This window comes from Microchirus variegatus (assembly GCF_963457635.1).
Source record: "Microchirus variegatus genome assembly, chromosome: 19".
Lineage (NCBI taxonomy): Eukaryota > Metazoa > Chordata > Actinopteri > Pleuronectiformes > Soleidae > Microchirus > Microchirus variegatus.
The window spans coordinates 23,321,968-23,346,967 of NC_139820.1; the positions used below are offsets into that span (position 1 = coordinate 23,321,968).

The 25,000-nt window shown below is 43.0% G+C and overlaps 3 protein-coding genes across 3 annotated transcripts in view; all 3 read right to left on the reverse strand.

Moving 5' to 3' along the window:
- Window positions 1-3,654, reverse strand: part of maml1 (mastermind-like transcriptional coactivator 1) — a gene marked incomplete at both ends in the record, with an annotated part of 10,250 nt that extends 6,596 nt beyond the window's left edge. Inside the window, one exon of the mRNA XM_083905641.1 lies at window positions 3,298-3,654. Coding sequence (XP_083761767.1) covers window positions 3,298-3,654 — 357 coding nt within the window. The remainder of the gene's footprint in view (window positions 1-3,297) is intronic.
- A 3,121-nt stretch (window positions 3,655-6,775) lies between these two features.
- canx (calnexin) lies at window positions 6,776-20,033 on the reverse strand. The gene is made up of 15 exons (XM_083906000.1): window positions 19,980-20,033; window positions 15,078-15,287; window positions 14,298-14,371; window positions 14,150-14,208; window positions 13,715-13,856; window positions 12,942-13,023; window positions 12,426-12,618; window positions 11,742-11,931; window positions 11,515-11,628; window positions 11,272-11,428; window positions 10,974-11,189; window positions 10,252-10,371; window positions 9,414-9,561; window positions 9,242-9,330; window positions 6,776-9,155 (listed from the first exon to the last, which is right to left on the reverse strand). Exons 2-15 carry the CDS (start codon window positions 15,285-15,287, stop codon window positions 9,096-9,098), a joined length of 1,854 nt encoding a protein of 617 aa, XP_083762126.1. The 5' UTR covers window positions 19,980-20,033; the 3' UTR covers window positions 6,776-9,095.
- A 1,064-nt stretch (window positions 20,034-21,097) lies between these two features.
- mgat4b (alpha-1,3-mannosyl-glycoprotein 4-beta-N-acetylglucosaminyltransferase B) overlaps window positions 21,098-25,000 on the reverse strand; it is a 19,096-nt gene continuing 15,193 nt past the window's right edge. The window contains exons 8-15 of the mRNA XM_083906016.1: window positions 24,845-24,959; window positions 24,168-24,298; window positions 23,597-23,704; window positions 23,293-23,486; window positions 23,133-23,211; window positions 22,905-22,992; window positions 22,310-22,422; window positions 21,098-21,836 (exon numbers count right to left, since the gene is read on the reverse strand). Coding sequence (XP_083762142.1) covers window positions 21,813-21,836; window positions 22,310-22,422; window positions 22,905-22,992; window positions 23,133-23,211; window positions 23,293-23,486; window positions 23,597-23,704; window positions 24,168-24,298; window positions 24,845-24,959 — 852 coding nt within the window. The 3' untranslated portion in view covers window positions 21,098-21,812. The remainder of the gene's footprint in view (window positions 21,837-22,309; window positions 22,423-22,904; window positions 22,993-23,132; window positions 23,212-23,292; window positions 23,487-23,596; window positions 23,705-24,167; window positions 24,299-24,844; window positions 24,960-25,000) is intronic.

The following is a 25,000-nucleotide window of genomic DNA, read 5'->3' on the forward strand; positions in this document are numbered from 1 at the left end:
AACACACACACAAACTGTTCTTAAACACAAACACACAAACTGTTCTTAAACACAAACACACAAACTGTTCTTCTTTAACACAAACACACACACACACACAATGACTGATCTGCACTCCTTCATGACCACGTAAAAGTCTTTTTTATACGTTTATGATGAATAAAATATGAAGTGAACACTAAACACGTGACACAGGTCGTCTTATAACTAACTTTAACATGGAAAATAACAATGTTTAAGGGACTTTTGGAGACATCTATGAAAACAAATCTACACAATTTGATTTAGCAGAAACCAGAATATATTTACACGTCACTGTCCACTTTTAAAACGCACTTTAAAGGCACATTATGTAATAAACCTAAATCAACTGGCCGTTAAACCCTCCTAATGTGTCACAGAGACTCAGGAATAATGTTCGTATAACAAACTGAACTCACCAACAACAACAGTACAGACTAAATATTTGCATGAAAGAAAGTCGCTGTCAAATGTTAACGCGTGGCTCGTTTCCATGACGACCGACGTGTCACATTTACGTGACTCCAGATTGTTAAAACAAGTCTCTAAAGTAACGCTAAACATTAAAAACAGAGGCACGGAGACGCAGGTTATTTGTTAGCACTGCTTTTTTCCTTTAATAAACAGACCGCTCCAGTTCCACTGTAGGATAACGCTAACCGGCGCTAATGCAGCTAACGAAGCTAACTGGTAAACGGTGCCTGGACTTCTGGCGTCGCGGTATGTAAACACGACGTCATGCGCATATTTTTTCCGGTCAGTCGTCATGGAAACGTGTCACGCGTTAACATTTTGCACGGCACTAATTAAAAAAAATAAAAAATCTTTGGCTGACCGCAAATCGTGTTTATGTTTTGAAATCATGTATTGGCGTCATGTGGCGCCACCTACCGCCATCTACCAATCATTACGTCTGAGCGACAACGGAAATTAAGTGAAACCCAAACGACCTCCAGGTGTTTTCAGTTTGAGTGTAGTAACCGTTTTTGGCCACATTCTTACATATGGCGCCTTTAAAGGCCATTTTCACTCTTAGGCTTTCGACCCAGTATGAGACGCTGGTTTGATATTTTCTACATTATTAATGTTTGTTCTATTTAGATCTATTAAGTTTTATTTATTGATTTATCTCTGATATACATCACTTTGTTGTTTTTAAAGTGCTTCATAAATAAAGTTGGATCAGACGTTTACGGAGCTGAACAGTTTTCAGTGAGTTCCAGAGTTCACAAACACACATGTTGTTGTTGTTGTTGATGATCATGTGTGTGTTTTTATTATCATAGTAATAATGAAGATGAAGACCCTGAAGGCGTCACTATATTTAAATATATAAAACTGTGCAGGAACAACGGAGCAGCTTTGTGTTTTAAATACACACACACTCAGAGTCATGTGACCCTGTATCATCACAGTCATGTGACCGCGCTGACGCTGATGGACGAGTTCACAGAGAGAGAGAGAGAGAGAATGGTGAAGAGACACTGACGGACACAGAGAGAGAGAGAGAGAGAGAGAGAGAGAGAGAGAGAGAAGAAAGTGTTTGCCCTGAAGAAAAGAGAAACGTGACTCTTGGACCTGAAATACTGGTCTGACTGCTGCTGACGGTTACCATGGTTACAACCCCTCTGTGTGTGTGTGTGTGTGTGTGTGTGTAATAATTAAACCTGCTTCTCTGACTTTTCAGCTTCTTAAAAGGTGAATTTTTTCATCTCAATATTAACATTCTAAATATCGTCTATGTGACGTCAAATGTATTTATAAAATGCTGCGACACGTTTCCTTTACCGCCTCTAGGGGGAGCTCGAGAGCAAATCCTGCTTTTAATAATTAACTGTTTACAATAAATTGGACAAAGACGATAAGTAAATAAAGATTAAATGTGCAGTGAACTACAGGTGGTTTAAATAATTAAAACCACTTTCTATGATTTTTTTTTCTTTTCCAGCTTCTGAAATGCCGGCGTCTGATCATGTTGAAATAATTGACTCATTCTTCAGGAATAAGAGGAGTTTATTGTTGAGAGAGATCCTGCGTGAGAATGTTGAGAGAGGTCTCACTCTGCACATTTAACTGAATATCTCCACTGTGACTCATCGTCAAGCTCCAGCCACAAGAATCTGAAACATGTGACTGTGTGTATTTACTGTATGTGACTTTATCACCGTCTGAAACTCACTAAACTACATTATCGCCGTCACCGTTTGGTTCAGAAAACGTTTCCTCAAACCAGGATATGAAGAGCTTCTCAAGCCAAAATGATTTCTTTCTTTTATGGAGCAAAGAAAACAGAAAATAGCTGAAAAATCACAGAAACATGACTTAACACCAAAGAATAAACGATCTAAATAAATAGTATAAATATAGGACATCTTTAATGTATATTTATGTATAAATCCTTCTGTGTTTTAAGTCTTTAAACTCAAACTATTTCCATTTCACCACAACCGGTCGAGGCACATGAGATCAAGTACACGCTGTGATTCAACACAAATGACTGATTGGTTCAAACTCACTGATCAAATGTTTCCATGACAACACATTGCACAGAGTTACACACACACACACACACACACAAATACTACGATCACAACGATAGCCGTGAGTTTGTCCACATCTTGTTTACACAAGATCAAAAAACAAGATCTAAGACTTTACAGTTTCCCTACACTTTGTTTCATCACAGGGGATTTTTTTTCCCTTTGATGTGTGTGTGTGTGTGTGTGTGTGTGTGTGTGTGAGAGACAGAGGTGATGTTCATGCACAGCGATCATGTGATCATCAAAGATAAAAACAAACTGATGGAATTCAGACTTTCTCGTAAACTGACCGACACAAATCGAGTCTTTTTTTGCGGTCAACGCGATTTCAAAATGTAACGAATCGTCCTTTCATTCATCCATTCATCTCCCTGTCCACACACACACACACACACACAGTGCCTGTTGTTTATCTCACCAGTTTGATTAGAAAACGTTGCAGTTACTGCGACTGTAAAAGACAAATCTTTCTACTCTTCGACCTACATCTATGGTGCATTTATAACCAGAAGGTGGCAGCAGCAGCATTTACTGAGTGTGTGTGTGTGTTTGCAGAAATGCTTGAGGTTCCTTGAATGCATCTTGAAGCAGCTCCTCTGAGCTTAACGTGCTGGCATCGACCAGGGTCTTTGAACACATCTCATGAGCTGCTACCCCTGCATGACTTGTTGTCAGGTCACGTGACGTACACGTGTGTAAGCGTGGTCGTGTGGGGGCGTGGCCCGCGTTCACTCACCGCGATCAGCGTGCTGTTGCGGCTCTGCTCCGCCCCCGTCCCGCCGCCATCCACCAGCTCTGCGCCTCCTCCTCCTCCTGCTCCACCTCCTCCTCCGCCGCCGCCCGAGGCTCTCTGCGCGGCCTGCTCGCCGCCGCTGGACTGGGACTGCCGGTGCTTGTTGGAGCGCTTGGCCTTGGCCTGCAGGCAGCGCTGGTGCAGGGCGAAGGTCTGCTGCCTCTCCAGCTCCAGCCGCTCCAGCGTGGCCGTCTCGTAGCGACTCTCGCAGCTGTTGTGGTGCTGCCGGAAGAGCTCGATCCTACGGCGGAGCCTCTCCATCACCGCGCTGTGTCGCGGTGTAACAAAATCCGCCATCATCAATACAGACTTGCAGTAAAACTCCCCGGCTCAGGTTTCGTCCATAAAATGCTGAATCTGGCTCTTTTTCACTGCGCGGGCGTCTATACACCCCCCTCGCCCTTTACAAAGACTCCAGTGCTGGCTCCATGGAGGCCACCTTTGTCTTGCTAATGGCCTTCAGTCACAGCGGCACTCACTGCCGGAGAGGGAAATGAAGGTTTCAGCCTCCTGGTTTTACTCACTTAGACCCAAATGAACAGCACTGGTCATTTATACGGAATATTTACAGACGGCAGAGCGCGTAGGGACGGGACGGTGCACGGTGCTTTTGTGTATCGCCATAAAAATCACTCGCAGTAAGTCGATTTTTTTGGCTTCATCTGGAGAATCGTGACTGGAAAAATGTGTTGATATTTCACAGTGTCTGGGCGATAAGGGTGAAAAACACACTACAGAATCATACAAAACAACTTTTGCTATTATTTTGGTCTTGTTTCCCTTTAAAGGGTCAAAGTTCAACTTTTTCAGCAAACTTTGTCCCAACTTTAAGGACACAAACAAATCCTCTAACAACACAAATGAGAGTTATTCAGTAAATATACATTTATCACCCAGAGCTACTTGAAAATGCTGCCCAGCTCGCCAACACACAGTCCTTGTGATTTGGTTTTAAGAGCCACAAGGGGGCGCTGCATATTTCCAGTCATTTCAATTCAAGACTAATTCTTTTCACCTTACTACTTCACATGTTTTGGTAACGAGATTTTGAGACGTCAGTAAAATGGTTTGTAAGCAGCGATGAGATCAAAAATACAAAAACATTACATCTGATTAAGCCAAAAACACTAAAATGTCACATAAATACATGTACTTTAAACATGTTTATTTCTACTTAAAAATAGCAGAATATTTGTTACACAATATGGAAATTAAGGTTTTTCTCAACATTCGTTATTATCCATGTTATTAAGATGTTTCATGGTTTTGTTCCCTCATTAGTTAATCTGCATACGAGTTTACAGAAAATTCAATTGGAATATTTAATGAAAATGGAGGTAAATTATGGACAAAAAAAGTGTAAAACAGCTCTATTTAAGTGTTAAAATGTTGAATTCACGCAATAATATTGTGACTTACAGTTCGTACCGTCCCATGCATACACGCGTCTGCCCTTTATTTATGTTTGAAATGAATACTGTGAATGTGATTAAACATGACCAAATGCAGCACATACTTTACTCTTTTCTCACAAGTACAAGGCGGATTCAAGATGTATACAATGGTACAAATATGCGTCCACTTCATAGAAAAACTCGAACATAAGTAGATGTAACTGTGCACAGACGGAGCTGTCTCTAACCGACTCTGAGATGCTAAGTGAAGTTAGCACATTCCTGCACTCACTAGTCAAAGTTTAAGCGTCGAATATTCATTAAAAACTCTCTATGTTGCTCCTTTTATCTGCTCGTAGACGAGCTGACGGGACTTTAAATCCACACTTAGCTCCGTTTGTGTTTACAAAAATGTTCCGTTACACAAAAATCATCACAAACTTCAGCTGAAACTTAACATTTTCTTTTTTACGTTGCTCAACTATTCACGTTTAGCTCGAGTGTGTAGCTAACGGGAGCTAACGGGTGCTAACGCTGCTGCACAAACTTGGCAGCGAATACTACGCGTTTGTTTTAGCCGATTTTCTAAAAGACTTTAGCCCCAAAAATACACATTTAAGAAGCAGACACACGTGACTCCACATACATGTGAAGCTCGGATTAAAAAGCACTTACCGTGAAGCTGTAGCTGCTCTCCGCTCTCCTTAAAGCATCTGTCGAACAGCTGATGATCCTCCGCCTCCGTTAGCCTCCGTTAGCCGCTAGCTGCTGCTAACGCTATGTTGTGGCTAGCGATCTCGGCTAGCGGGGTGGCTAGCGTGAAACATTTGAATAAAGCACCATGTTTTAACGGTGTTTCTCCCGGGTCGCCGGCGCGGATAAGCCTCCCCGTGTCCGGGCGAGAGTCGGGCCGTGTGCGGGCGGTGAGGACGAGGCTGCGCGGCGAGTGGAAACGCGGCTAACTCGCTGCTTCAGCGCCGCTTCTATTGTTTTCCAGCGGACCAGCAACTCCACGCCGCCATCTTGGGAACTTTCTCTTTTTTTCCATCGGAGACAGGAGGAATGCGCTCGCGCCCGCCCCGCCAACGACTGACAGCAGCAACAGCCAATGAGAACGCGACTACAGCGGTGACTGACAGGAGGCGAGCCAATCGGAGCCCAGAACCCGCCCACGTGTCACAAAAGTGGCCGAATTTATCATTTTATTTAAATATTAGTATAATATGTGTTTATTTTTACGGAAGAGTATTCGGGCTACATGTGGATACGTTTATTGGAAACAAAATTATAAACATTAAATGCAGAATTTTTTCATTGTTTCCTAATTTAAATTGTTTATTTTCTGCAAAAAAATAATTGATATTTTATTTCAATTTTATTACACACATTTAAACACTCAGTTGTACGGAAGATGATTAGGGCCTGGAGGAAAAAATATTTGAGTTCTGACATTATTCTTAGAATTCTGACTTTTAAACTCAGAATTCTGACTTAAAATTCAGAAAATCCGACTTCATTCTCAGAATTCTAACTTTATTCTCAGAATTCTGACTTTATTCTCCATTCTGACTTTATTCCCAGAATTCTGACTTTAAATTCAGAAATTCTAACTTTAATCTCAGAATTCTGACTTTAAATAAATCAAATTTTATTCTCAGAATTCTAATCATCTTCTGTACAGTTGTAACCAGAGAAACTCAAAGTTTCAGTTACACCAGTATAAAGTTGGTTTTTATTGCCCTTGTGTTTGTTCACCACTTATAAATAAGTTTGCCGAATCCACCATTAGCTGCTACGGTTAGCATAGCAACACTTGGTATAACGGCGGTCACTGATGAAAAGCATTGTCACAAACGTTAAAATCATCAAGAATTTTTAATTCCAAAGACGGATTACATCTTAAAGTTAATCTGTGACCACCTTGTACTTCATGGCTTTACTTTAAACTTCATTTTCAATAATCTGAGATGTCGCAGGTCAGATGCACTGATAATCTGAAAATAAAAATGAAAGACGGCAGTTTCTCATTCTGTTTCCATTTTGGCCTTTTTATTCATCAAAACAAATGTTGACTGAACGTCCACATTCACACGCCAGGCTCCATCATCATCATCATCATCATCATCATCATCATCATCAGTGTTCCTGTTCAAGGCGGAGCTTCAGAAACACGCCGAACCGACAGATTAGTTTCACACACAAAAAATAATAAAAAGTTAAAGTTACAGAGTCACGTAAAGTCTCACCAGCAGATACAGTGTTCAGTCTATACAGTCTGTTAGCTACAGGCAGCCTCAGGAGGAAACATCACACACTACGAGAGGAAGAGGAGGAGCAACAGGAGGAAGAGGAGGAGCAAGAGGAGGAGTGGCTCAAACATAGAGGACGCGGCTGACGGGAATGTGACGCCACCGCCGCCGCCGCACGATTCATCCCGAAACCTCAAACACTGGATTTACAGCAAAAACATCAAAAATAATAATAATAATAATAAAAAAAAGACTCATGTTAAAGAGGAGGGAACGTAAAGGTTAAAGGTCACATGGACGTAGAAGCAGGAATCTGTCAATCACCTCACGACAAACAACGCGCGTTTTTCAACTCGAGTCAAAGTCGACGACAGAAGGAAGACGAAGAAACGACATCACAACGTCGAGGCGGAGTCACAGAGTCGTAGGTCACGTGACCTCACAACTTTGTTTTTTTCCTTCATGCCAAACCTGCGATGGTTTCAAAGTAGCACAGACGTTAGCATCTGTAGGAAAAGTGTCAATCGAGTCCTGATGGTGGCGCTGCAGTTAAGTTCAGGAGGCGGATCAAACGCGATCGATGTGTAAAAACGGGTTTGTTACTTTAAGTTAACTTCTGTGAAGACGTTGGTCGAGTTACGATCTTTTTGTCAGAAATGTCTAAACGTTTATAAAGGTTAAGATCGAGTGTCGATTTTCAGTTTTTTAGCGTCCGACTAATGCTGGACTCAGACGTTTGTCGTACGTTTGTGCAGCGGCAGATGAACAGGTTTAATAAGCGCCTGAGTTTTTCTACTTTAGTGCCTTTATTTTGTCATTGGGGTCAAAAAGACGACTGAGAGTCTGTTCTTCTGCTGCTGCACAAACAAAAACAAACATCGTTTCATTTTCTGGAATTATTTGACATGAAAATCAAAGTTTAAGCTAAACTTGGAATTTTTTATTTTTGTCTCAAATGATCGCATTTAGAGGAGGAGCTCGTACGTCCTCTCGCTAACTCAACACTTCACAAAAACCTTTTACTGCCCCCATCAGGACAAGGACACTCATTGCAACACTGAGGTAACATCTGAAACAAAAACAGAGCATTCTCATCGTCAAAAACATTAGCATCTAGCTTCAGGACGCTAAGATGTTTGCTCGCTTGCGTTAGCAGAAACCACAGCGTTTTCCAACTCCGAACATTAGAGGATCATTTCTAGTAATTTGCTAACGAGCTAACTCAGTGCATCACGTAGACATTACCTCATGCTAGCTGACATTAGCACATGACAGTGTTGTTCACAAATGTAATATTTGAACACCAGGAGGTACCGTCGCATTCAAAACAAATCCTGTTGTAAGCACGTAGCTAATTAGCATCCTGCTAAAGGCTAATGTACAGGGACTTCTGGCTGTTAGAACCGATAGCATAATTAGCATCCAGCTGAAGGAAAGCATACAGAGACAGTGGCTGTTGGAGGGCAGTGTTAGCATAATTAGCATACTGATACATAGTTACGACACAGTGTCGGCTAACTAGCTGCCAGTCAGGAAGCTGAATTAACCAAACAGCTGGTTCAGACTTACTCTCATTAGGTTAATTAATGCTAATTAAAAGCTAACAGCTAACTTATTAGTAGATGGTTAGGTTCAGTGAACTCACTTCATTATCTCATTCATGACAGGTCAAAGGTCAGTTAGGAAACCTGTTGGTGTGTGTGTGTGTGACAGACTGCTGGGTGGGCGGGGCTTATGCAGGTGGCGGCGGGCGGTGGCTCAGCGGACGGGGGGGGGGGGGGGGGGTCGTCGGTCTCGTGGGGTTTGGGTTTTGCTCGGGTGTCGTTAAGGAATGATGCAGGAAGGGTTTAGTTAATCTCAGTTAATCTCACTAACTCAGTCCTGTTCAAACTGGAATCATCATCATCATCATCATCATCATCATCGTCACAGCGTTCATCCATCAACTTCCTGACGGCTTCGCTGCGTCTGTGGATCCATTTCAGCTTCATCACCTCGGAGCAGAAGAGGAAGGGGGCGTGGGGTAAGGGTCAGGGGGCGGGGCTATTGGGGACGGGGTGGGCGGAGCTTGGAGGTCAGGGTTTCTCAGGTTGAGACGTCAGTCTTTTCTGACCTTCCTGTTCCTGGGAGATCTTCGCAGAACGTCGTCCTCCAGATTCTGGACGAACAACAAGCACAGCTTTAGTAAATAAATCAACAAATGATAAACAAACAAACAAAGGGGGCGTGGCCTCCTTCACTCGCCTCGTCTGCAGCGTCCTGCTCTTCATCCTTCACGTCCTCCTCCTCCTCCTCTTCCTCTGCAGGACTTTCCTCTTTGTCCTTTTTTTCCTCTGCAGCAGGAGAAACGGTTTAAAATCACGCCGCGTTCTTTAAGAGCAACTCAAACGATCAGATTTTAATCTCAAAAACTCACCTGGGCTGCTCTTCTCCACCTCCTCAGACTTCTCCACCTCCTCAGACTTCTCCTCCTCCTCTTCCTGCTCCTCCTCTTCCTCCTCCTTCACATCAGGCTGAGCTTCGTCTGTTTTCTTATACTCGGCCGGCGTCGCCGCGCTCTTCTTCTGCAAAAACAGTCGGGTTTAGAAAAACCTCAGAAAACAGACTAATGTTTGTCACACGATCCAAATGACGTGGTTGACCTTTGACCTCACGACAGCACCACAACAACACGACACACACACACACACACACAGCTACGCTAACGACAACAGCAGCAGAACAGTCACCGAGCCTGAGGAGGCGGAGCCGGCGCCGATGGAGGCGGAGCATCGGGGTTCTTTAAACACTTCCTGTAAAGTGGTGAGATTCAACTGACCCTGAGCTGGTCCTGATGACCTCTGCCAACACACACACACACGTTAACTGACACTCCTACATTTGACCTTGTGAAAGAAAACAGAAAATATTCACATTTAAGAAGCTGAAAAATTACTATTTTAAAGAAACAGATCAAGAAAAACTTCAACTTCTTCCTCTGATGACGATGAATTTAGCGCTAAATTAACGATCAACTATTTCGACAAAGAACTCAATAGAGTTTCTGTGATTTTTCAGCTTCTTAAATGTGAACATTTCTTACAGATGACGAACAAAACGACAAAAACACGGTTTCATGAATGAACGATGACCCAGACTTTGAGAACGTTTCCCGTCCATCAACGAGAGCTCACTCACACGTGGTTACCACGGAAACCACTGAAACCTTTCACAGCGTGTGTGTGTGTGTGTGTGTGTGTGTGTGTGTGTGTTACCTTGCCAGTGCAGCAGAAGACCACGATGAGGACGAGCGGTAAAGCCACGGTGAGGACGTAGACGACCCAGAGCCAGGGACGCTCCTCTGCTGCGGTTAGCATCTGCGTGGCCAGACCGGGCTACAACAACAATAACAACATAAACAACCTTTTAACAAACAAACAAACAACTCTTATGAAGGTGAAAAACACATTTCTTTAAGAGATTTAAAAGCCCATGGACTGTTCCTTTAACGTGAAGTGTGTTCATGCGTCACAGAGGAGCTACTTCCTGTATCATCACATGATCAAAAACACCACGATCACTGGAAGTTAAGTTTCCCTTAAATCTGGACTCTAACGTCTCACAGTTGTAGAATAGTCTGCTGCAGGTGTTCCACCAGGGGGCAGCAGAGAGGTGACATGAGTCACTCCTCACTGTGTCGTACAGCAGCGCTCGCGTAAACACACACAAGGTCACATGACGTCCACGACTCAGGGGTGAGAAAATATCTAATGACAATAATAACTAGAAAAGCACTCGGAGAGCGCAGACACCCACCCCACGGATCACGCCAAAAATGTAAACACGTGTTCCTGCGAACATTTCCTGATAGTTTTGTCCAAATCCGTCTGTGACTTTTCGAGTTATGTTGCTAACAGACAGAGACAAACTCCGCCGAAAAACAATAACAAACGCATGTTGCAGTATGACTTCCTGTTTCCTGTGGGCGCGGCCTCACCTCAGCGGCGCTCTCTGCCGCCCTCTTCAGGCCCCAGCTGTCGGCGGCCCATCGCTCGGCCGTGTTGCGGTCGTTGCTGATGAAGAAGTTGTCGAAGAAGATGTCGGAGGTCATGGACCAGAGCTCCAGACCCACGGCGTTAAACGGCATCATCCTGAACGGGTGCAGGTCCTCGAAGAAGGTGGGGTTAGCGATCTTCCTGGGTTTCCACACGCCCTGAGGTCAGCGAGGTCAGAGGTCAGGACTCAAACATGCATGCGCTGCTGTTTATAAGTGGGAGGGGCTTAAAGAAAGTCACCTGGTAGTTGGGGTTGTCGATCATCGGGGGCTTCCACTTGCCCTTGTGGTTGGGGTTGTCAATCATGGGGCGTTTCCAGGCGCCACAGCCGGGGGCGGTCTCACAGGCGGGGTTAGCGACCTGAGGCGCCTCCCACTCGCCGTCCATGTCCTCGTCCCTGACGGACAGGAAACACACAGACCGTTAGCACAGCGGACGGCGTCCTGTGACCCCGCGAGCGCGCGAGGAGGACGTCTTACGTACCAGTCCTCGGGTTTGATGGCGTCGGGGTCTCCGATGTACTCGGGCTCGTCGTCCAACCATCCGTCCGGTTTGACCGCGTCTTCGTCGGGAATCTGCGCGGGAGCGTCCTCGTCCCTGTGCGCGCACACAAACAGGAAGTCAACAACAACAACAACAACAACAACACGGAGCAAACGGCTAGAGCAGCGTCATCATCATCGCGGTGACGACAGACGGCGAGCACTGACCAGTCCTCGGGCTTGACGGCGTCAGGGTCCTGGATCTTGGGCCTCTCGTCCCAGTCCTCGGGTTTGTGGTCGTCGGGGTCCTCGATCTCAGCGGGCGGGTTAACGGGCGGAGTCACGTCCGTCAGGAGGCTGCCACTGTTCACCACCGTGTGGTCAATCAGCACCTCGAAGGTGTTGTCAGGGTTCACCACTGGAGGGAGACAGAGGGACACGGTGAATATTTTCTAGTTTTTAAACAAAGAAAATAATTTGAGAAAATAATTTAAGCCCTAAAAGTTTAAATAAGTCAGTAAATTAAAAAACACATTTTCTTTCCTGTGTCTATTTCAAAGTAAAAGCCAGGCTGTGTTTTACTAGTTAACGTGTGGACACAGCGCCCTCTGCTGGAGTCACTTCTTCCACATGAATAACCTTGTTTCTCATTTATATGAATATTTTTTCTATACAGCACATGTTTGCTTAAGAAGAAGTGCAAAGGATTGTGGGTACTTGGTCCTCAGATCAGAACAGTGCGATGACGTAATGTCGCAGAAATTCAGCTTCTTTTATCTGGACTTTAAGGATAAAATGGAGATTTCTTCACTTATTTGAATTAACTTCTGTATAAAAATCCAGAAGAGTGTGTGTGTGTGTGTGTGTGTGTGTGTGTGTGTGCGTGTGTGTGTGTGTGCGTGCGTGTCTTACCCAGTGTGTACAGGTGTGTCTTCTTGTCGGTGTAGTACGTCCTCAGGTCAGCGTCAGGTTTCTTGGCGTGTTTCTCTTCGTATTCTCCAGTTTTAGGATTCTTGTGTCTGAAGATGAAGTGAAGTTTGTAATCTTCTCCACATTTATCTGGTCCAAACATGATGGTGTAAGGAGTGGTGTCCATGAACTGGTCCTGAAAACACACACACATTCATTATTTTAGTGCTGAAAATAAGCAGTGAAAACAAAATGGCTGCCAGACGTCGTAGACTTAAATTGACGTAGATTTTAGGAGCAAAGTCTTTTGTTTAGTTGTTAAAATGTGTGTTTCCTTGCGTCTCTGCTGGCAGCCATTTTGTTTTCAAATGTGGGCAACTGATACGACGACACTTGGAAAAGCCAGAATTACAGCCTTTAAATGATATGTTGTTACACCAGAGGTGGTCAGTGCTGGTTAAAGAGTGTGTGTGTGTGTGTGTGTGTGTGTGTGTGTGTGTGTGTGTGTGTCAGACTGACCAGGTCCAGATCAGGAGTCTGAGTCAGTAGTTTGACGTAAGCGCCGCCGCAGTCGATTCCTGACTGGAAGTTCACTTCATACCTGAAGACAAAGATAAACGTCGTCAGACAAAGAGTCCACGCACACGCACACAGACACACACACGCACACAGAAACATGCACGCACGCGCACACACACACACACACAGGGTTGCTGACAAAGTGAGGACCAGCATTTCCACTTTATAAATCAACACAATTACAAATATCTACTTAATGAATGACACCTACAAAAAACTACTGGTTGCAGTACCATAACATGTCTGCAGGTGGAGCCCCAGAGCAAAAAGGCCTGGAAAACTTTTCGTTTTTTTTTTAAATAACTTTTGGTCCAAAATTTTACAAAAACGTCATACAATACTATGTCGCCCCAAATTTTAAAAAAATCTGACCAAAAATTTTTGGTCCAAAATTGAAAAAAATCTTTGACAAATTTTTTTTTTTTTTTAATTTGATGAAAACGTCATACAATACTATGTCGGCCAAAAGTTGAAAAAAAAAATTTGAAAACAAATTTTTGGTCCAAAATTTGATAAAAATGTCATACTATACTATGTCGTCCAAAATTTGATTTTTTTTTGCCAAGAAGTGATTTTAATGAAAACAAAGTGAGGACCGACCAAAATGTCCTCACTCCATTAAAATGACCTCACTTTGTTAGTTAAAAACCCTCACTGGTCCTCAGTATGCCCCAAGTACAAGAATACACACACACACACAGTGTCCTTCTTACTGGAGGATGAGGGGCGTGGTGTCAAAGGTGAAAGGTCGCAGCAGCTGTGCAGAGATGGCGTGATGTTTGGCTCTGGACTTCAGCACCAGACCTTTGTCTCCGGGCAGTTTACTGTCCTTCATCTCCTCCACCTCCCATTTACCTGTTCAACACACACACACAGTGGACTCAGTCTCCCATAATGCATTGGGAATAAACATCCACATTTACCCCAAGGACGAACTCAAGCACTTTCAAGGTTATTTTCCAGGACAAACATGAACATACACAGACTGTAAAGTACGTCTCAGTATCTAACAAACTCATTTAGGTGTTTCAACCGTTTTTAAAAGACTTTTCACACGTTTAAAAACACATTTAAATTCAATTAAAGTTTCTGATCTGACACATTAAACAATAAGTCCCATCATGCATTTCTGCGTGTGTCGTACTCACCGTCGTACTTGGCGATATCTTCATCAGTGTTGTCCTTCTTAGCTTTGGACTGCACCCAGCTGGAACACACACACACACACACACACTTAATCACTTTATCAATAAACTAATCAATCAGTGGTCACTGAGCAGTGAAGCCTGTGCTCACCCATCAAGTGTCCCCCGGTCAAAAGCCTCTGCAAAGAAGTGTTCCCCCATGGGCTCTGGAGCTTTGTACGTCACCTAAACACAAACACATGACGATCAATGTTATTGATCAGTTATTAATGCATCGTTAAATATACACCAAGGTGAACCTGGGACATAATAATAATAATAATAATAATAATAATAATAATAATAATAATAATCTGCATCTGTTCATCACAGCTGAGCTCATTTCTAATTATGCATCAACATAAAGAACTGTTTACAAATTCATTCTAATCTATTGCACATTTTTCCCTTAATCTTAATTACAACAATGAAAATTTCAATATTGACGTTGACCTTTCCCGGCACATCCGCAGTACCGTAATTGCCCACTAGGGGGCCGTGGCTCACACTTTGAGAATCACTGGTCTAAAACTAACAGAATAAATCAGGATTTAGATTATTAAATCAATGACGGATTAATGGATTATCAGTTTAAATGTGAATATTTTCACGTTTCTGTCATTTTTCAGCTTCTTAAATGTGAATATTTTCACATTTGTAATTTTTCAGCTTCTAATAAGTGAATAACAGATTAATAAAGAAAATGAAGTGTATTTCCAGGTTAAATGCAGGTCAGTGGATCAGTGGGTCACTTCACCCATTTCCTGTTTCAGCCGTTAACCAGTGACTCATTAACCAGTTAGTGACACAGACTCAGATTACAGCTGTAGAATATATAATCCAGAGCAACAGTGACAGATTAAAGACACAAACAGAAGAGTCAGCGTCTTACCTTTGGTGGAGGAGGAGTTTTGGGAGCGGGCGGAGCTTCATCATCTATTTCTGCCTCCAGCTCCTCGTCTCCGACTCCAGCCAGTTCGTCCTCGATGTCCACGTCCACATCGTCCTCAAACAGGTCCTCAGACCGAGAGACGTGGGTCAAACTGAGGCAGAGGAGGCCCACGGCCAGAAGAACAAACAAGCCAAACCTCTGATTCATCATCTGCACACAAGAGGAAGAGGAGGAAGAGGAGGAGGATCAGTGTTTTGACAGCTGAGACAGCTCAGTGAAAACAAAATGGCTGCCAGCAGAGACACAGCTGATTTTAACCCTTTAACAAAAGAATCATGTGATCAAACCTTCATCAGTTTAAGTCAGTGATCTCTGCGTCACATGATCACGTCTTTATCTCAATCTCCCACACCAAAGTCACTCACTCTCCCACACCAAAGTCACTCACTCTGACACACCAAAGTCACTCACTCTCCCACACCAAAGTAACTCACTCACTCTCCCACACCCAAGTCACTCACTCTCTCACACCAAAGTCACTCACTCTCCCACACCAAAGTCACTCACTCTCCCACACCAAAGTCCATAGAGTAAACCAGTGATTTTAACATCACAGCACACAGGAGTTGTTGATCCACTGCTGCCTCCATCACTAACTTACAATGACTGATTCTAGTGAATTCTGCTTTAAAATATTTAATTTAGACTTAACTCAGTGACACAAAGTGACCACACGAGGCAGCAGAGGACCAGCAGCTCCTGTGTCCCTGTGAGCTAAAATCACTGGTTTTCTCTATGGGCTTTGGTGTGGGAGAGTGATTGGTTTACAAACTTCAGTCCATTCAGTCCTATGTTTTCAGTGAGAGGGAGACTCAGGCTGGGTCTCAGCAGCAGGGGGCGCTCAACCACACGTCTCTAAACATCCACTCTCAACGACCACTTTATGAAGTGAATGAAATGAAGATTATAAAAGCGTAAACAAGTTTTCTATAAACAGCAACAACTGTGTGAACCGTTGTGTTTGTGTTGCATCCCATAAGTCATTAACACACACACACACACACACACACAGTGTCCCTGATGTACGGCCATCACCACGGCGACCAAGCAGTACCCACAGGACATACAAACATGTCTTAATGAGATTACAACCCAGGAGATTAATGCAGCACCCCAACACACACACAGTGTTACTGGTGTGTGTGTGTGGCTCTGAGGGAATTTAACACCAACAATAATTATCCGTATTTAACTCCTTTTAGTCTCTGTATCAACAAAGACGTCAGTTAAACGCCGTTGTCACGCGAGAGGAAACAAAGTTTGTCTTTTTCCTCTTTTATCATCAGTTAATCTGACAAAATTCAGATTTCAGTGGGATTTCCTTTAGTTTGTACGAATGTAAACGGTTATTTCTTCATTAATGAAGTTATTTTGTCACTCAGAGACATGAAACTGTGACATCCAACTGTGATTCAATCCAACTTTATTAGTAAAGACAGTGAGAGACGAGCCGACGCTGAGACCTCCTGCTCTTCTTCACTGTAATCATTTTAAAGTGCTTCGTGTCTGTTTCGCAGCAGACTGACCGGATTATCTGATTAGCCTGCAGCGTCGAGATTAGCGCGCGTGGCTAACAGCTACGCGCCACAGCAGCAGCTAGCCGTTAGCTTAGCATCACAGGCAGCCTGGCGGCCACATGGCAAAGAGTCAGTGTGAGAACAAGCAGAGCAGACGTTAAACTTCTTCATTTCTCTGTGTTTTATAACACGAATGGTTTACTGTGGGTTAGTTAAAGGTTTAACTAATATAACCAGGATTTAACCACACTTGATGCTTTAATAAAATGTATTTAGATTACATTTTGACTATTCATTAAATGCTACATTAATCATTGACTAATTTGACTGTCTTTGATTTTTCAGCTTCTTAAATGTGAATATTTTCACGTTTCTGTCATTTTTCAGCTTCTTAAATGTGAATATTTTCACGTTTCTGTCATTTTTCAGCTTCTTAAATGTGAATATTTTCACGTTTCTGTCATTTTTCAGCTTCTTAAATGTGAATATTTTCATGTTTCTGTCATTTTTCAGCTTCTTAAATGTGAATATTTTCACTTTTCTGTCATTTTTCAGCTTCTTAAATGTGAATATTTTCATGTTTCTGTCATTTTTCAGCTTCTTAAATGTGAATATTTTCACTTTTCTGTCATTTTTCAGCTTCTTAAATGTGAATATTTTCATGTTTCTGTCATTTTTCAGCTTCTTAAATGTGAATATTTTCACGTTTCTGTCATTTTTCAGCTTCTTAAATGTGAATATTTTCACGTTTCTGTCATTTTTCAGCTTCTTAAATGTGAATATTTTCACGTTTCTGTCATTTTTCAGCTTCTTAAATGTGAATATTTTCATGTTTCTGTCATTTTTCAGCTTCTTAAATGTGAATATTTTCACTTTTCTGTCATTTTTCAGCTTCTTAAATGTGAATATTTTCATGTTTCTGTCATTTTTCAGCTTCTTAAATGTGAATATTTTCACTTTTCTGTCATTTTTCAGCTTCTTAAATGTGAATATTTTCATGTTTCTGTCATTTTTCAGCTTCTTAAATGTGAATATTTTCACGTTTCTGTCATTTTTCAGCTTCTTAAATGTGAATATTTTCACGTTTCTGTCATTTTTCAGCTTCTTAAATGTGAATATTTTCACGTTTCTGTCATTTTTCAGCTTCTTAAATGTGAATGTTTGTGAAAAATATCTGTCAGATAACTGTTGTCATGTGCAGGCCTAAAACGAAACACAAACAGGTCAATGACAGTAAGTGAGTTCACTGATGAAAGCACAGACTGAGCCTTTAAGAGGCGTCAGTTACTCATCACTGAGCAGGTTATTATTTAAACTGAGACAAACACAGAGGACGTGAGGACAAACATCATTAACTCACTGTTTAATCAGCTGTTAACTGACACTCATAGACTAACTCTAACACACACACACACACACACACACAGTGACAGTATCACAGAGCTGATCTCAGATCTGGTTCTTCTCAACGACCTCAGGTCAGACAGCTGATCAGAGCGGGTGGCAGTTACTCTGACACACACACACCCACACCCACACACCCACACACACACAGGTTGAACCGGTCTCACAACGGGATTCAGAATCAAGGCGTCGACAAAATAAACGCTTTATTTATCTGAAACAACGGCCAATGAGGAGGAGGAGGAGGATGTGTCTAAACAGCTGCAGTTCCCTCTCCGGCCACTAGTCGGTCAGTGAGTCAATGAAGCAACATCTGACCACTGAGGCTCCTCCTCCTCCTTCATCACTAACTACTACAGATCACCAGGAATAACTTCATATTCACTATAAATCCATCAGGGGAAATCTAAATAATCTGCTCCTTTACTTCATTTGTGCAATAATAATAAAAAAAAAAACTATTATAATAATAATTGTATTTGGTATAAAGCAAAAATCAGCAGCTTCTTAAACCTTAAACGTGACTCTTTTCTGGTTCAGTTGTAAAAGTCTGTTCCAGTCAAACATTCACAGCCTCTTGAACCTTGAATGACGGGATTTTCTGTGTCACACCAGTTCAAACCAGTGTGTGTGTGTGTGTGTGTGTGTGTGTGTGTTGGATAAGAACATTTTACACACTCTCTATGACGTTTTAAAGGCCACTGATGAAAACTCTTCACATATATTTAAATATTTCACCTCTGACTTCAGTTTGTAAAACATCTCCATGTAAAAACCACAGAATAAAACAGTTATTTTTAATTATCAGGTCACAGTGTGGTGTGTGTGTGTGTGTGTGTGTGTGCGTCACAACACACACACAGTTAATAAATTTAACACATTATGTTCATTAATATCTTTAAAGTGTTTCCCGTGGGGATGAATAAGCTGACGATACGTGACATTATCGTCATTAATTGCTGATTTTCCACTTAAAGAGAATCATGAATGAGTGACGACAAGAAGATGCTAATTCACCAACATACAGTCTCAGTGATTTAACTTTAAGTGCCACACGGGGGCGCTGCGTCGTTCCACTCATTACACAAAATCATATTTTATAAAAAACAACCTCTTGCTTTTCACTAGTTTATTTAAAACCGTGCGACATCAATATTATCTTTTTACTGAACATTTACAAATCTTTTTCTTATTGTACGTAGAGAAGGCTCCGCCCACTCATTCCTGAGGAATCAAAAACACGAGAAGCTAACTCGCAGAATTACATCAGAAATATCGTGATTATTTTAGATCAGGATAATCATGAACGTGAGGCGAGAGAACGCTGCAGACTTCAACAGCATACAGTCTTAGTGATTTATGATAATGTCAGTCAGTCCACATATTGCAGACATTCTGAATTGATTTAACGATCTTGATATTAACATCGTCTTATAACATTATAAAACGTGTAAAAGTAGATTTTTTTTACTCTCTTATTGTACAGACACAAGGCTCCGCCCACAACGCGGAATCGAACCGAAAGTATCGCGAATCGCAATCATTTCGATCATCGTGACATCGTCCTCTGCCGGTGTGTCGCTCAGCGACATCGTTAGTGACACAAACACGGTTTAAAATCAGCGACAATAAAACACGTAGACATGAAAAAAAGTCTCATATTAAACCAGAGAATAAATTCATTGAGTAATTTTGAGGCTAACGACGCTACGAGCTAACGCAGCAGCATGCTAACGGGTCCACCTGCGCTTCACTAGCTTCGGTTAGCCGCTGCGAGCAACACGGAGCTCCTCGTTTGACGGATAAAACCCACGTTAACTACGCAACGAGCGCACGGTGAGTAAGAAACAATGCAGCGGATCACATTGAGCTCAGTTAGCCGCTAAAAAGTGACGTTTCATGGGCCGCGGCTCTCACTCACCTCCGGCTCCGCGCTGACCGACAGTCCGCCTGGAAACTAACCGAGGAAGATCACATGGGACGTGGGGAGGAAGTAGGCCGCCGCTGCCCGCCGCTGATTGGTCGACGTTTGACGTTTCCTGTCAACTGTCAGGCGCTGATTGGCGGAGCGGAAATCTCTGTCAGAGCGCACACAGCCCCGCCCCCTCGAGCTGAACCTCGTGGACAGCGCTGATTGGACGAGGCGTGAGCGGCGAGTGCGCGCTGATTGGCTGTAGTAAAGCTGATGACGACGATGATTGACAGTGATTTGATTCTGCGGCCGCCGGAAGAAGAATTACACACAGTTTCTTTTAGAAAATAAAAGAGGACAATTAATCTGAACAAAATTCACCGTTTAATCTGAGACTAAGAGCAGATTAACGTTGATTCAAACATGTGGATCATGTTGTTCCTGTGACTCAGTCATACATTAGCTGATCAAGGCTTTTTCTTTGTGACTTTATTGACTTTAATCTCATCCTCTTTTTTTTGCCCTCACGGTTTTGAGATGAAAGGCAAAATAAAAGACTTTGAGAACATCAACAATACTCACACGGTTTCACACGATTTGTGTATATATGATGTGTAATAATTTTGTATCCTAAATATGTTTGAATTGTGACCTATATATCATTCCGTACCAAAACAAACCCTTTTATTTTGAAATTCTTTAACCTCTTATCGACGTTTAAACACGTGACCTCTGATTTAAATGATTCATTTCAAGAATGAATGAATGAACAGAGAATGCGTGGAAAGTTCTGTGTGTGTGTGTGTGAGAGAGAGAGAGAGAGAGAGAGAGAGAGAGAGAGAGAGAGAGAGAGAGAGAGAGAGAGAGAGAGAGAGAGAGAGCGAAAGAGAGAGAGAGAGAGTGTGTGCGCTGCTTCCCTCTAGTGGGCCTTCATGGTACTGCAGGTGGGCCTCAGACAGTATAGTGAAGTACATCAGAGTACTGTGAAATACATCATAGTACAGCAATGTGAAGTACACCACAACAGAGTATTGTGATGTATATCAGAGTACTGTGAAGTACACCAGAGTACTATAGTAGTACTGTAGTAGTATTGTAGTAAACAGATCAGACGTCAGTGATTCAGCCTGAGTTTAAATAAAACTTTATTAAAAAGACAAACATGTTCAGTCAGAGGCTCCGAGGATTCTGGGTAATCTGCTCCTGCTCGTCGTCTTTAAGGCAAATCATTTACACACACACTCTCTCTCTCTCTCTCACACACACACACTCTCTCTCTCTCTCTCTCACACACACACACACACACACACACACACACACACACACACTCTCTCTCTCTCACTCTCTCTCTCACACACACACACACACACACACACACACACACACACACACACACACACACACACACACACACACACACACACACACTCTCTCTCTCTCACTCTCTCTCTCACACACACACACACACACACCCCTTTTATTTTGGAAGCAGCAGTTTCTTCATCATCTTCAGAGGACGCTCTCTCGACTCTCCGGCGCCCCCTGTAATCACCAGTGTTTTCAACGTGTACTTTTACTGTATGTACACATAAATACACATGTTCAGATTAATTACATCTTCATCATCATCATCATCATCATCATCATCATCAGACAGTTCTCTGTGACTCTGGTCTGTTCAGCGCTGCAGGGACCAGGTCCGGACACACGGGGGCGCTGTGGCACCACGGTGAGCAGGACTGGAGCAGGACGGTGGCCCGCGAGCCTCGGGTCAGCGCGGTCAGCTGACCGCTCGCAGGTTTCTGAGGTAACGCTGAGGGTGGGGGGGAAGGGGGCGGAGCTTCACTCTGCTTTCTTGATGAAGATCTGAGAGGAAACAGAAGAAGAAGAAGACGTTTAAAGGTTCACGTTTTTTCAGGTGTGTTTGTGTGAGACGCCGACTGTGCTGTGAGCGCCCCCTGCTGCTGAGAACCAGCCTTCACGACTTCGTCTCACTGTTAAACAGACTTTTATTAACCACTCACTCTCCCACACCAAGCTAACATTTAAATTAGGTAGAAACGTGAGTTTAAATGTCCTCCACTGATGTATAATGATGTTTAATTAAAAGACTCTTTTATTTCTTCATACGTTACATTTTTGTTTCCTATGACTTCATGACACGACACTGAAATTCTTCCTGTGACCCAGAAAATTGTCAGAAAGCTTCTCATCGAGCCTCGGGGAGAGGTCAGAGGTCAGAGGTCAGAGGTCAGAGGTCACATCCTGACACTCAGTGTGTGTGTGTGTGTGTGTGTGTGTGTGTGTGTGTGTGTGTGTGTGTGTGTGTGTGTGCTGACCTCACTGAGGATCACCCAGACCGGAGAGTCTGTGATCACGGAGAGACGCATGGCCTCCAGAGGCCCAAACATGGCGTCCACTTCACCATCTGCGATCCCGTTCTGGAACTTTCCTGAAACACGAGAAGATCGATGACATCAACACGAGATCAATGATATCAACATGAGATCAATGACATCAGTCCTGTTTGTCTTCATGGGTCACATGACGGGGAAACCACTCACTCTCCCACACCAAACAAAGTCCATCGAGAAAACCAGTGATTTTAGCTCACAGGGACACAGGAGCTGCTGGTCCTCTGCTGCCTCGTGTGGTCACTTTGTGTCACTGAGTTAAGTCTAAATGAAGTATTTTAAAAGCGGAATTTAACAAAATAAGACATTTAAACTCACGGTTGTTCAGTTACTGTTCTGTTATTCAGCAGCTCCTGTGTCTCTGTGATGTTAAAATCACTGGTTTTCTCTATGGACTTTGGTGTGGGAGAGTGAGTGGTTTACAAACGTCAGTTTCCTGTTGTTAAAGTCTGTCTAACAGTGAAATAAAGACGTGATCATGTGACGCAGATATGGTAGACAACACAGATTGAAGTGTCACCTATTCTGATGAAGCCGTCCTCCGTCCTCTGGTACTTTGGTGTCTTCTCTCTCCCGTCGGTCAAGGCCTCTTTGTTTGCTTGAATATTCTGGAACACACACACACACACACACACACACACACACACACACACACACACACACACACACACACAGATGTCATGTGATCAGATCATGTGATCACAGCCACAGGAAGTGGGTCAGCTAACGCGTGGAGCTAAAGCCTCACGTCAAACGGCAGAACTTCCACTGACGTGTTGTAAAGTTTGTCTCCAGGATGTTCGATGTTTCCGCTCCGGAAGAAAAACCTGCGCGATAAAGAAAAGCATTTATTACGGCGACGAGCGAGCTCCGCCCCCCTCAGCTCTCCCGTCGCCGTGGTTACCGACCTCTCGATGCGAACGGGCGTGAAGAAACGTATCCGTATGAAGTCGCCCGACACCGGCGTGAAGGCCCAGAAGAAGTCCTCGCCCAGGTAAGCTTTCTCCAGAGTGAAGTGCTGGTACGTCTTCAGGCTGGTGGTCACCTCGGCCAGAGGGTTAGCGTGACCTTTGTGCAGCGTCTGCTTCCCAAAGTCTTTGTCCTGAAACACAACGACAACAACAACAACATGTCAGTGAACGTCTCATACACACACACACACACACACACACACACACACACACACACACACACACACACACACACACACACCTTGAGTTTCTGTATTTTCCCGGCCAGAGACGAGTGTGTTCCCACGTGTTGGAAAAGAGACGGTTTGAAGCGAATCCTCAGGTTTGCTTTCTGTCGATCGCAGTGTTTCTGAGGGAGAGAAACAAATAAACAAACAAATAAATGATTAAATAAACAAATACATAATAATAATGAAAAAAACATTAAATAAATAAACAAATAAATAATGAATTAATTAAATAAACAAAGAAATAATTAAATAAAAAAACAAATACATAATGAATTAATTACATAAATAAATAAACAAAACAATAACTAATTAATTAATTAAATATTTAAATTATTAATTAATTAATTAATTAATTAATTAAATAAATAAATGAACAAATAAATAAACGAATGAATGAATGAATAAATAAATAATTAATTATTTAATAACTAAATAAATAAACAAACAAAAATATATACATAAACAAATAAATAAATAAACAAACAGCAGGAGATGTGAGTTTCAGTTTAAAGCTGCGCTCAGTGATTTTGCCACTGTCTCTTTAAATCCTCTGATTCAGTGCCAGGGGGCGGAGCCACTCACCGCGTTCTTCTCTGGGTTGCAAACTTTGACCCACATGATGTGATCGAGCAGCCAATCAATGGGTTTGTCTTTGTAGAACATGAGCATGAACTCAACGATGAGAGACAAGTCCAACGATTTAAACATCTTACCTGAGGAGGAGCAGGAGGAGGAGGAGGAGGAGGAGGGGGAGCAGGAGGAGGAGGGAGAGGAGCAGGAGGAGGAGGAGCAGGAGCAGGAGGAGGAGGAGAAGGAGGAGGAGGAGGGGGAGGAGGAGGAGAAAGAGGAGGAGAAAAAGTATTAAACTTCAATTACAAACTACAAAAAAGTCACTCACTCTCCCACACCAAAGTCACTCACTCTCACACACCAAAGTCACTCACTCTCCCACACCAAAGTCACTCACTCTCACACACCAAAGTCACTCACTCTCCCACACCAAAGTCACTCACTCTCTCACACCAAAGTCACTCACTCTCCCACACCAAAGTCACTCACTCTCCCACACCAAAGTCCATAGAGTATCCACATAGTAGTGTGGGAGAGTGAGTGACTGTAAAACAGTTAGCTTAGCATCAGCCTCAGGAGATGATTCCCTGGTGTGTGTGTGTGTTTGTGTTTGACCACGTTACATGTGTGTTTGTTGAGGTGATGATGCAGTGAAGGATCATGGGAGTTTTTTTGGTGAGTGAACTCACCGATGAAGCCGAGCTGAGAAAACTCCAGGATCATCCACTCGTCTGAAGGCTGCTGCAGAGCAAAGTTCTTCATGGTCGTGAAGTAGTTAGGACGAGCGACGATGTCATCCTCCAACTGTGTGTGTGTGTGTGTGTGTGTGTGTGTGTGCGTGTATG

Bases quoted from the DNA above. Each gene is read 5' to 3' on its own strand.
- canx (XM_083906000.1), bottom strand. From the start codon at position 15,287: ATGATGAATCAGAGGTTTGGCTTGTTTGTTCTTCTGGCCGTGGGCCTC. The intron at 9,562-10,251 runs GTAACACACACA...CTGTTTTTGCAG, and splicing joins TCTTCTGCTGCACTGGCAAG to AAGAAGAGCGCGGCGACGCC. The intron at 9,156-9,241 runs GCGAGTGAAGGA...TTGTTCGTCCAG, and splicing joins AGCAGGACGCTGCAGACGAG to AATCTGGAGGACGACGTTCT.